Source organism: Dasypus novemcinctus, chromosome 11, assembly GCF_030445035.2.
Source record: "Dasypus novemcinctus isolate mDasNov1 chromosome 11, mDasNov1.1.hap2, whole genome shotgun sequence".
NCBI classification, from domain to species: Eukaryota; Metazoa; Chordata; class Mammalia; order Cingulata; family Dasypodidae; genus Dasypus; species Dasypus novemcinctus.
The window spans coordinates 83,185,971-83,199,627 of record NC_080683.1 but is presented as its reverse complement, the minus strand read 5'-3'; the positions used below and the strand labels follow the sequence as shown (position 1 = coordinate 83,199,627).

The window sequence follows — 13,657 nt, the reverse complement described above, 5'->3', positions numbered from 1 at the left end:
GGGCAGGAAAATAAATTATTCTAGAGCAAGGGTTATTAACCTTCTTTGTTCCATGAACCCCTTTGCCAGTCAGGTGAAAACCATGGACACAATATGTCCACACTATACTGTGTATTATGTAATAAATATATCACATCTGTACCAACACGTCTCCACAAGAGTATTGTTTTTTGAATTTCAATTCAAGCTCAGGGACTCCTTGTTAAGAACCCCAGTTCCAGAGTTATCTGTACATCCCAAATTGATTTGCTAAATGGAGAAGGAATGAAATTGATACTTGAATACCTTGCCTGGTAGCCAGAAAGGGAGAAATTAAAATTTCATTATTATTTAATATGTACTTCCTTATCTTTGAAATACACTCCACCTATGCTTAGATAGCAGACTTAAAATTCAGCATTGTAAACCACACCATGCTCTCTTTAAACATCTTTAATTTGTAATTATTGAATGCAAAATCCCCAATGGAAACAATAGATGAAGAAGCTTTGTTTGACTAGTGAGGTTTTTTTGTGGGAAAAAAAGTCTGGTAATCTATTCAGATTTTTGCTGGTCTCCTTGTTTTCTTCAAATTAGGATCACTTTTGAAGGTGATCTTTAATAAATAATGCAATGAAGAGTTGCTGATGCTTTCACTGGCTCCTGAAACATATGCCGGTGATCACTGGTGAATATTCTTTGAATTTCTCACGACCCTGCTAAAAAATACTTGTCCTCAGAATAATGATTCTGTGATGTTTTAGCAAGTCTGCCAAAACTCTTGAGCATGGTCCAGAACTAACTTCACCTGTAGGATGTACGATGTCCTCAAAGGTCTTTCTTGCTCCTTCACTTCATATCTTTAGTGATTCCACAGCTTAGAAGTTCAAGGCTGTGGCTTATCTTTCAGAGTTGGGAAAATTATTTCTCATTGTTGAAAGTCATTTGGCCTCCTGTCTCTACTTTTAAAGTGTCTATTAGTAACACTTAAGTTCTTTAAAATCACTTTATAAGACTGAATTTTGTAGAAATAAGAACATACATAAGTAATATGATGTCTTATATATCATCAAATATAAGTTATGGTAACAGTTTATCTCTTTTCTAATGGCTTTTATTTATCAGGGGTCAAATACCTTAAAAAAAAAAGTCATCTTTAACAGGTCAAAACTAATTAAACCTTTTTAATGTAACATTTTGTGCCATCTGTTAACTTTAAAAAAGATAATTTTAAAAAACTAAATATGCATGGTATATATTTATCATATCTGTACTAAAAAGAAAATAAATTTCCCTTATAATCCCATCATGATAATATAATCTGTATATATTTGGGGGTAGCCTTCCAATATTTTTTCTTTCCAAATTCATATTTATTATATAACATAGGTGTGATCATAGTATATGTGCAGTTGTGTTCTATTTTTCATTTAAGCTAAATGAATGTTTTCACTATTACCTCAGTATTCACATTTATTATGTTTAATGATTGTCTAACATTATATTCAGTTGAATCTAATTATTTCTTTTTTGTTGGGTGTTTTGATTATTTCCAGATTTTCAATTACAAATAATCCTATAGGTTCTAGTGCAGTTGTCTTGCTTATGTCTCAGTGTTACTGATATATAAATTAATCTGATGAGAAAACATGAAATACCCCAAATACATTGTGGTATATTATTAAAATACTTGCACCATAAAACTTTTTTGATCTATTGGAGAGATAATTGATCCTGGGTACAAATGTCATTGAATCCCTAAACAAGAACATGTAAAAGCTGCATCTGGAAGATATTTGATTAATTGGATTTTTTTACTTAGTATCATGAGAAGTTTATATTCTTATCCCAAAGATACACCCACACTTGTTGAAATATGTTTGTTCTTGGGTAGGAGATGTCTCTGAATGGATTGGCAGTGATTTATTCTGTAGTATTCTCCATTAGATAAAGTGGGTATAACCCAACTGGAGATCTAAGTTCTTGGTGAAGTCACTTTAACTCTCCGGTGCTCAGATTCAATGAAGGCAAGTTAGGAGAGCTTGTTTCCAGTTTATTGCCTATAACCTTCACAAAACTCTAAGAGCAAATTTTATTCCAATATTACTAATAAGGAAATTGAAGCTCAGAGATGTTAAGTAATTTGTGTTGAGCTTTCCAGCTAGTAAATGGTAAACTTGATGTCAAACCCAGATTGTTTGACTTAAAATCCAGTATTCTATTTGTATTCCATGACTACCTTTTGTATCTGAGGAATAAAGTGGATTAGGTATTTTCTAAGCTGAGGTGTAAGTATCTTTGTATTTTAACTTTCTCTTAATGTACTTCTAGAGAAGGTATCTCACGTAAAAAAAAGTAAGGTAAGCACTAGATGTTAAGGAATTTTTGTTAAAGTGACCGATAAACTGTTAGGAGCAAATGTATAAAGATCTTGCTAGAAGAAATGATACAGATGATCACTGAAAATTTGTAAATATTTGTTTAGACATTTATCAAAGACAATGTATAGAGCACTGGAATATGGAAGAGATGTAAAGATGAATAAAACATATTCTTTCCCTTTGGTTTTGTTTATAATCCAATGGAAGTGACCGATTTTCCCAGGTGATAAAAATAGACTGACAAATATTGAATTGGGAGAGAGAAATTGCTGGTAGTAAAGCAAGTTTAGAACTACTTGACCTCTAAGATTCTAACATAAAACAGTGTGTTGCTGTGCAGGCTGTTTCTGACTGATAGTTAGGTCTGGGAATGAAAAAACAATGAAGTCTGAGAATCCTATTTTAAGTCTTTTAGTGGCATGGTCTTGGATTGACCCTCAGATTTATTTAAATGGCAATATGTCTTGAAGTCACTCTATCAAGGAGATACTCTGCCACACTAGTTTTTGGAACCTCCATCTTGTGCAAGTTGGTTACTTTTACCTGCTTGTTCAGGTAATGAGTGTCAATGAATTTATACAAGTGGTGGTGGTTTTTTTTAGTGGCCAGTTTGTGCAGTTTCAGTAGTGACTGATTCATCCCTTTTTCAAAGTGTACTGTATACTTCATGGATTTCAGCCTGCTCTCCCAGTCATTACATCCTGGTTTCTTGATATCCTGAAGGAATATTTGGCCAGCTCATTAGTTCTTCAGCTTCATAAGTTTCTCAGCATGTTCCCTCTCTTCCTGAGATCGGTGAAGAAAATATTTGACAGTTCTTCAAAGTCATATCATCACAGTTAAAGTAGTAAGAGGTGTAGAGCTCTAGGTTGATCTAGCAATTGTTGGTGGCCTCTGGTTGTAGTTTTGGCACTCCTGTGATGGGTATGTGGTTCTGGCACTCCTGATGTGTGACTGAGGAGCAGAAGCAGTTGTCTGGGGGAAGTCTGAAGATGTTGTGAGGAGGTAGGTCAGGGCTGCTTGGGAGTGGCCAGGCAAGGGGGCTAATGCCAGTTCTGTTCAAACACTGTCAGGAAACTGTGTGATTCTCTGTTACGTTGTCTGGCCTGTGGAGACATTTTTGTTTTCCTTATTAGAGAAGTTGTAGGTTTACAGAATAATCATGCAGAAAATACAGGCTCCCCATATACCACTGCTCCACCAACAACTTGCATTGGTGTGTGGAACATTTGTTACAATTGGTGATAACACTTTTTTAAGTCCATGGTTTGACTTAGGGCTCACTGTTTATGTAGTGTAGTTTTTTGTTTTGTTTTTATTGTTGCCATATATACAATCTAACATTTTCCCTTTTAATCATATTCAGATATGTATGTCAGTGCTGTTAATTGTGTCACAATGTTGTGCTACAGTCACCACCATCCTTTACCAAAAGATTTCCTTTATTTCAAATAGGGAACTTGAACATTTTAAGCCTTAACTTCCCATTTCCTATCCCCATTCTATCCCCCTGGTATCCTGTATTCTAGATTCTGATGACTTGCTTATTCTAATTGTTTCAAATCAGTGAGATCATACAATGTTTGTCCTCTGTGTCTGGGTTATTTCACTCAACATGGTATCTTCCAGGTTCATCCTTGTTGTCATATATATCAAGACTTTTTCCTTTTTACAGCTGAATAATATTCAATTGTATGTATAAACCACATTTTGTTTATCCATTCAGCAGTTGATGAACAGTTAGGTTGCTTCTGTCTTTTGGTTCTGCTCTGTTTCCCTCTCTTTATGCTGTTTTTGTCACACATTACATTTTTATATTTTGCATGTCTGTTATCAGGAAATATGCCTTTTTCTTATTCAGTTGTATTCTGACTCTTATTGGAATTGAAGAGTACCATTGTGGATACAAGGTTTCTCATATACCCTTTTTGTTACCTTTACTGAAGATCTTCATTTCTTCACACAGCTCCAAGCCACCCTCTCCCATCGTTTCCCTTCAACTTGCAGAAATCCCTTTAGTAATTCTTGTAGGGCAGGTCATTTGCTGATGGACTATCTCGGTTTCTGTTTATCAGTGAATATTTTAAATCCTCCCTCGTATTTGAGGAAGAGTTTTGCTGGCTAAGAATTTTTGGCTGTCTGTTTTTCTCTTTCAGTGCCTTTAATATATCTTACACTCTGCCTTCTCACAGCCATGGTTTTTGATGAGAAATTGGCACTTAGTCTTATTGAGGATCCCTTGTATGTGATGTATCACCTTTCTCTTGTTGCTTTCAGAATTCTCCCTTTACCTTTGATATTTTACATTGTGATTATTATATGTCTTAGAGTAAATCTGTTAGGATTTGGAGTATATTGCGTTTCTTGGGCATGTATATTTATGTATTTTCATAAGATTTGGAAATTTTTGGCCATTATTTTACTCAAATATTCTTTCTGCCCCCTTTCCCTTCTCCTCCTGGACACCCATGATGTGTATGTTTGAATGCTTCATGCTGTCGTTCAAATCCCTGAAGACACTGCTCAATTTTTTTCTGTTCTTTTCTCTATCTGTTCTTCTGACTCTTAAATTTCAATTGTCCTGTCCTTTAGTTTGCTGATTCTTTCTTCTGCCTGTTCAAATCTGCTACTGTATGCCTCTCATGTATTTTTAAACTCCCTGCCTTTCATTCCCATAATTTCTTATGCTTCTTTCTAAACTTTCACATTCTGCTTTATGCTCACACATTGTCTTCTTAATATCCTTTATGTGTTAATATTTCCTTCATCTGTATGAATTGATTTGAGATTTGTTTGAACTTCTTTGATAAGTTGTTTCAACTTCTGTGTCTTCTCTGAAGTTTTAATTTTTTCCCTTGAGTTAGCCATGTATGAAGGAGGTCAAGCCCAGGAAGGTTGACCAGATTCTTCAATATTCTAGAGCAAGCACATGGGAGCCCAGCAATGGTCATACCGTTATTGCTTACAAACATAATCCAGTGGTGGCAGGCTGGGAGAAGCTCCACCCTCTTAACAGTACTTGGTGGTGGCTAGCCTGGAGGCCCTGCATTGTTTTCCATTTTGTGCTCTGGCTCCTCTAAGAAACATGGTTAGCTTTTATAAGGTTACAAAGCAGTGGGACACAAGGGTTACTAGTTAACAATTCCCAAACCTCCTGATTATTATTGCAGGTGTTCCTTGATGCTTACATCCAATTCCCTGTTTATGAGGGTCAGGTGGTTGGCCAGACCAACAGGTCCTCCTTTCAGGGCCTCGGGTTCATGAAAAGGGCATTCTGCCTTCATTTACCCTACACTCCACCCTAATGCTCTATCTGCCTTACAATCTGTCTGTTAAATCTTCTGTGGTATCTGGGCAATTAGGGCATTGGACTATTGTATCCAGATTGTACAACAATATTGTGTACATTTATCACCCTAAGTGTGGTTACCAAGTTCAAGAAAATCAACCTTGATATAAAGCTTACAGTCTATATTCCAGTTTTTTTATATGTCCCAATAATGTCCTATGAGCCTTTTTTGCTCCCTTGTTAGATCTCATCCAGGGTTGTGCTTTGCCTTTAATGTCATTGTCTCTTTAGTTGCTCTTTCCTTCTTTTTATTTTGGGAATACACATACAACAAATTTTCTCATCTCAACCACTCGCAAGCATACCATTCAGTGGGATTAATCACATTTATGAGGTTACAGTACCCATACCACTTGCCATTATTACAACTTTTCCATCATCCATTTTACATCAACTCCCATCAATCTGCCAGTCCATTTTCTCAATACTCACATGAAGGCAAAATGCTCTTTTTACTTCTTAAAAGCAGCTTGCTGAGGGAAAGGGATCCTTCTATTCCCATGCACAATTTTCCCCGATTAACACATACAGTGGTTTTTCCCATTTCTCTAAATCCTTGGCTACCAGTCCATGATACAATGTGGGTCTATGTAAATAAGCCTGTGACAGCACTTGAAAGGTCCATTGTACATCTGGCCATATCCAGCCATTGCTGGCTGCTGCAGAAGTCCAAAACTGCAGTATATTCTCCATCTACTAAAGGAGCATAACCAGAGATGTAGTGGGTAACTTTATTGTTTGGAAGGTCAGTGTCTGACCTAGAAATTTATCTAAGTTCTAAGCAGGTGGGATTTGTCCTTTTATTAGTTGATTCTGAGGGAAGACTTTTCCACAGGATGTTTTATGTCGCCGTGTTAATGACAACACCCCACTTCTTTGTCTTTTCTAATTTCTATCCTTTTTTTTGAAATTCTATTCATGGAGTCATCTTATTTTTATACATAGTTTCCTTTAGAGTTCTCTGAGTATATTTACAATAGCTAGTTTGAAATCGTCTGCTAAGTAACAAGCTCTAGAGACATTTATTTTTTTTTAAAGATTTATTTATTTTATTTATTTCTCTCCCCGTCCCCCCCCCACCCTGGTTGTCTTTTCTCTGTGTCTATTTGCTGCGTCTTCTTTGTCTGCTTCTGTTGTTGTCAGCGGCACAGGAATCTGTGTTTCTTTTGGTTGTGTCATTTTGCTGTGTCAGCTCTCTGTGTGTGCGGCACCATTCCTGGGCAGGCTGCACTTTCTTTCGCGCTGGGCTGCTCTCCTCGCGCGCGCATCAGCACTGCACATGGGCCAGCTCCACACGGTTCAAGGAGGCCCGGGGTTTGAACTGCGGGCCTCCCATGTGGTAGACGGACGCCCTAACCACTGGGCCAAGTCCGCCGCCTCTAGAGGCATTTAGAGACAGTTTCTCTTGCTCTTTTTTTTTTAAATGGATGACAATTTCTTTTTTCTTTGTGTGACTCATAAAATTCTGTTGAATACTGGTTAAATTTTAGATAATATTGTAGCAACTCTTTTTTTCTGGCTTCTTCCCTCTTTCCCTATCCCCCAATTGCTTGCTTGCCCTTTTTGTTGTTTGTTTACCTGGACTAAACCTTTGAAGTCTATGTTTCCTACAATACAGAACTCCTGATGTCTCTGCTTAGTTTTTCCCCTTGTTTTTTTATCTATAAGCTTGTCTTCCTAGGGGTTGCTTCTGTATGTGTGTAGCTTAGTGGTTAGTCTAAAATTGGTCAAATGTTATGTTGAAACACCTCAAACCTAGCACATTCAAACTTCAGACTGCACTCGCTTTTACTTTCTTTTGGGGCCTTTCATGTCTCACCCTGCATATGGCCTGTAGGCTCTGTTAGCCAGGGATATATGGACCTTCTGCAATGCACAAAGCCTCTGGTCAACCCTGAATATGTGGGAAGCCTATCAAGCCCCTGTAGCCGTCTCATCTGCTGGTACTTCTTGTTAAATCCCTGGCTAGTCTGCTTACCCCATCTGGTTTGCTAACTGAGGCTTACAGAGCCACTGGCCATTTCTGTCACTTACCACAGAAATCACCACTTTGACAGGGTTTTCACAGCCCACCCTGTCTGGGTTGAACTACTCTGCTGACAAAGCTAGTGGAAGGATGTGAGAGCAGTCCTTGGCAAGAACATTATAGCCTCATAGTGTTCTTACCAGAAGTTCAGTAGTTTTCATGAATTGTATTTCTTTGATTGAATTCCAGAATACTGAAATTACTCCTTTTTGACTCTTTTTCCCCCCAGTGTTATAGTTCTGTTTGAGGAAGATGATTTGTCTATCAGCAGAATCCATCATGACTGAAATTGGAAATTTCTGTTTTAAAGCACGATGATTTGTGTTGTTACATGTGTGATACTTTATTTTATGTTGATACTATTTATAAATAATGTCTTGATTGAATAATGTTTGGGGGGAGGGATTTAATTTCCACTGTGTAGAAATACAGATCATTTGTTACCCAAGTTAAATAATATTTTAGGGGAAAAAAAACATTTTGTAGGGTCAAGTAGAAAATTTTAACCCTTAAAGTTTTGCTTGAAACACAAATTGAAAAATTAAATGGGCAAAAGATCATCAGTTATTTCCCAGCTATTTTTCCTTTGTTTGTGGCAATATGTTTCCTGAATGCAGGATTACTACAATATGTACTTAAATTGCAGGATGCTAATCTCTTTATAAAATATAGACATTTGTTAACATATATATCCTTTATACTTACAATTTTTAGAATTACTCAAGGATTATCAAAAGAATCTGAATTTATTAGTGCTAGGTTTAATATAATTTGTCAAATTGGTATGTTTAAAATGAGAGCATTCTTTAATATGTGAAGCACCATTTTGTTAAAATTCTAATTTTTTCACAATGAAGGTTTTCCATATAGGATTTAGATATTTATTTTAGATCATGAATATTGTAACAGATGTAAATTATGGCATTAAATGCAAAACAGTTTGGCAATGAAGTTTTCTTTCAACTAAAAATAAGTTGTCTTCAATATAATCAGATTTCTCTCTGTCTCTACACTGGAAGTGAAATCTTCATGTGCCATAAAATGCAGTTCCAAGTAGACTTCTTGAAAGGATATTTGCCCACTATGTCTATTCAGATTAGCAGTTTATGTCTAAATTTCCTTGTTTTCAATATCACTACATACAGAGTCAAAACAATAGAACTTTCAACCTGTTGACATCCTCAATGAAAACACAGACTGTTCTCACAATGTTCAAGAAACAAAAGGTTTGTTGAGGAGGAGAAGTCAAGACTACTTGGTAACTTTTCAAGCAAAAGCAAAATCAAAATGAGCAACTGTCTCCTCTTGGTGATTATGATTCTAAAATTCATCTATCGTCCAGTCTGTTTTATGTTTGTTGGGTTTCAATGCAGAATCTGTAGGCTCTGAAGCAGAGGAGGCACTAATGGCAGGCCACTCTTATGGACTGTGCCATTTGTGGACCTAGTTCTTTTAAATTTTGACCCTGAGCTTTCTCATATTTGGTCACTATTTCTCAAGCTTTCCTTTCCATCTTTAAATGTTAGTGTCTTCTAGAGTATTTCCATATGCCCCATGCCTCACATATTTTAGTGCGGTGCTGCAATTTCAAAGCAAATTGCTCAGAGCTTCGTATTTCAGCAGGTGTGAAGGCTAGGGAAGAGAGGACACAGAGCAAGGTGCATGAGGCAGCAGAGAGGTCAGTTCTCCATATAATATTTAGACCTAATGTTTGCTTGACACCTCAGGTTTTTGGTTCCTGGTCTTATATTTTAGAATTCTCAGTACAATAAACTTTCGGTACTCCTGAGATCTTTGGAAAGTGTAAAAGTGAAGGATGGTATTGTAATGATTTTTTTCCCCCACAGTATTCCTATACAAAGTACAGTACTACGCTGTTTTAATGCTCCTAGGCCATTGGATAGGCTAAACATGAACTAAATGCCTGTCTGTTGGACACCAGCTAGGAAATGCACTTGAGTGAAATTTGTGCTTTAACAACATGAATTCTTATATTTTGAAAGAAAAGAAAAGAGTTTCTTGGGGAGGGGGCTATTTCTAGTTTGAGAAACATTAATATAGTGAAAGATACTTACTTCTCATTAAGAACATTGACTAAGGACCCTTCATATTTCTTTGAACTTTTTGGCAGTCAGTGGCATAAAACATTAGAATCAAAACCAAAGCCACATCTTGATACTCAAGTATCCTAATGCTTGATGCCTTAAACCTGATGGTATCTTTAAGAAAACACTAAAGCTCCAGATTTGCTCTGCTTTTTTGTTGTTGTCATTTCTTGATTTTGCTTTGCTTTTAAGTGATATTTATTAGCTTGAAAACTAACGAAGTATGTAGTCTACCTTATCCAGTGATTTTCAACCAATTTTTTCCCCACCCCACACTCCAGGGGACATTTGGCAATGTCTTGGAATCACTTTTGGTTGTCACATCTGGTGAATGCTATTGACATCTTGGTGGATAGAGGCCAGGTATGCTTCTAAACACTCTATATTACATAACCCCTCACAACAAAGAATTATTCAGCCCAAAATGTCAGTAATGCCACTGTTGAAAAATCCTGATTGTAGAAAAATGTTGCTGTTTTAAATATTTTACTCAATGTATAGATTCCCCATAAATAGTTCGCACATAATATTTTCATCAGTCTTCATAGATGAGTCAGTAAAAAATTACCCAGAAGATGATCACTGCCACTACCTATGTTTTTAAAAATTAGCAGTATAAAATGTGATGAAATGCACTGAAGTTAGGACAGGGAAGTTTGGTGGGTGGGGTTCCGCTCCTCCTTTTTAAAAGATGGATGCGTGTCTGTGGGGTTATTTGTTTAAGTTTGAGTAAAAATTTAATTCTTGGTAAGCACAGCTTGTTTGAAATTGTCAGGACAAAACAATAGACTACTCATCAATATTTTGCATTCAAATGAGGCTTAATATGAATGTCTTTGTTTTGACATTTAGGAAATATTATATATCAACTTCAGTATCCTCCTGTGATCAGGAATATAGAAAAAATACTTTTGTATAAAATTAGACTCTGGAAAGCTAGGCAATGCTTTCATAAGCCTATAGATGGGATTTAAATTTGTATTTATTTTTAGTTAACTGCCTAGTACTAAAATAAATTTGGATATCAGCAGCTCGTAATAGTTAATAGCCTGAATAAGTGGGTCCCAAGACACCTGTTCCTTTATCGTTAATGAAACCTTAGTCTATGTGCAGGAAGACTAGAGTTCCTGTTGATTCTCTGTCCTAGCACATCTCCCTGTCGCCTATGTTCATATTTAAATAACATTAGGGAATGTTGTTTCCTCTTGTTTTCTGTCATCTCTAGAATTCTGCCAGACACATTTATTCTCTTTAATAGGTTGTTTCTTCCCAAATGCATTAGGGTGATGCTTTTTCCTATTTTGTGTGTCCTGAGCTCTTTTAGAATTAAACCTCAATCATGTTATTTTATGAGGATCTGATGTAAAATTATGATAAGTTAGTAGTATCAGATACACAAATAGCCCAACAAAGTTTCCCAAGGAAAGAATAAATGACTTGTGGAAATTTTTGTAGCCTGTGGAAATGTAAAAATACGAAAAAACAACAACATAGAAATCAATCCTAAGACTACTCATTTTAGCTTATCATCTGGGATTACTTAACTGTATCCACTTCTCTGTAGTCTTTGTCACTGACAGTTTGGAGCGTTTGTAATTATTTTACTTCTATTTCATATCAAGCAAGTAAATCTTTTTGTAAATAATTTGCAAAATGAAAGCCATAAAGATGAAGAACTAGTATCACAATCTACCAGCCATTCATGTTTTCTACATGGTAGAGTTTTGTTATGAATGTGTGGTTCAAAATAACATTTGGGATCTATGGCATTCATTTCTGTTCTCTTTAAGAGATAGTATATTAACAGTTTTGGGGTTATTTTCTTATTTTTGTGTGTGTGCAACAGAAGTAAGTAGAAGTTGTCCTTACCTCTGAAGTTTTCCCTTTTCCAAATGCCTAAATTTTCACTAGTGTTGGTGATAGTTTAAAGGTCAGTTTTGAAAAAGAGAATATGTTATCTGTGAAGTAACAGGTGAGAATTATACTGCTGATGATTTAAATTAGTTCAACAGAAGATCTATTTAGTACACTGGAAACCTAGGAAACATTTATTTTATGATTGTTCAGTGTGAAGAACTTGCAGCAACCAGCACAAATTCTAGGAGCATATCCCAAAAGGAATGAAAATAAATGAACTATTCACAAGTCTTCCTAATAATGATCATCTTTTTAACAGGTCAATGTTAATATCTAGAATAGTTCATGGGGAGACTTTTTCATACCTCAGTTTTGTATTTTGTTGAATTTCTTTAAAATAGAAGTCACTGCCTCCACTTAATTCAGTACAATGCCTCTTTTATCCAGTCTTGTGTCTCTGTAATGAAAAGGAAACCTAACACTGAATTTTGTGTCCTATAGAGATGAAAGGGGTGATTTCAGATCTTTTCCTTATTGGGAGTAAAGAGAAACATGCATCACAGTGTCTGCAGTGTTTTATAACTCTGAATGCGCATTGGAATCATACCAAAGATGTTTTTTAAAAATACTAATGGCTGGGCCCTAGTCTTGGAGATTTTGCCTAATTTGGCATACACTGGATGTAGGTGTTATTATATTTAAAACTCCAGGTGATTCTATTGTGCAGCCAGGGTTAGAACCACTCTGAAGCAGGTACCTCTTATAAGTTATTAACCTAAAGTGGAGGCTTTTAATTTCTAGATAGTTGCCTGCACTATAAGTACTACAGAAGACAATCTGAAAACTCTGAAAAGGGCTTCTGATAATGTGATCACTTCAGTGCTGTAGATAGGCATGATTTCTGGTGGATGAGTTTGTTACCTGGTTGGAGACTTTCCAGCTTTATATGAGAAGGGGGGCTCGCTCTTATGCTGTCCGGTTTTAAATAATTTCCAAATATTGTACCATGGCAGCAGTTTTTTATAGACTGGCATTCAGTGTAATTTGTCCAAAATACATACTTGAGAAATCATTTTCCCATTTTTGACTCAAATATAAATCCAGAACATTCTATACATGTCTTAAAATGTTTTTATTGAAAATTAAATTGTCAATTTGTACAGTACCCAAATTTACTCTTTTATAAAATATGCCTGCCCCTTTTCTGTATTCCCATCATGCATTGTTCTGTACAATGAAATCTCTCACTTCTTATGAACTTGCTTTGGTGTGAGAAGCATAGAAAGAACTAATAAATGGTAAAAATGAACGTATTTAGGTATATTTAGCATATTTCATATAGTTATGTGAAAATTAGTAAAACTTAGTGGGGGAAAATGCAAGATATGTACCATTTACTGAATATTGTTTTGTAAGTATAATCACAATGGCCATTTCTATAATTAGAAGCAGTGAATATTGTCCCCACTTTTTTTTTAAGGTAAGTATTTCTCAACCTTGCTTGGAAAACAAGTCAAGTCATCTAAGAAGGTTGCCAGTGTCCCTGTGGAACCATAGACCCCCAGTCTTTTCTGACTGGCGGACTCCCTTCCAGACATGGGGTCGCTGCCTCTAACGTGTTGATGATACATGTAGTAATAGGCTGTTCAAAGTTTTACTGCCAGACTAATCACAATGATATCTTGGTTTATTTTCATTTTCTAGCAAATAGTATGTAGCAAATTACCATAGTTAAACCATTAGCGTTCAGAGCACCTGTGTTTCTCAAAGCCACTGCTATGTACATGGCATGGAATCTGATTTTTAAAAAAACAATACCATTTGCTCTACAACCTATCAGATATTGTAAAAAACTGTGTTTCTTATTTTCTCATTTGTTCTTTCAAAAAAGATGACAAAAGAATATAATTACAGACATGGTTCCACTTTTATTATCCAATCCATTATTTTCTTCTCATAA

At 35.9% G+C, this 13,657-nt stretch overlaps 1 protein-coding gene across 3 annotated transcripts in view; it reads left to right on the top strand.

Moving 5' to 3' along the window:
• PDSS2 (decaprenyl diphosphate synthase subunit 2) overlaps positions 1-13,657 on the top strand; it is a 328,334-nt gene that overhangs the window by 83,179 nt on the left and 231,498 nt on the right. Inside the window, exon 1 of one of the 3 annotated variants that reach the window (XM_058307223.2) lies at positions 3,952-4,052. The exons of the other annotated variants lie outside the window; for them this stretch is intronic. Within the exon in view, the coding sequence (XP_058163206.1) occupies positions 3,976-4,052 (77 nt within the window). The 5' untranslated portion in view covers positions 3,952-3,975. Of the gene's footprint in view, positions 1-3,951; positions 4,053-13,657 lie in introns of those variants that run through there. 3 annotated transcript variants of the gene reach the window in all.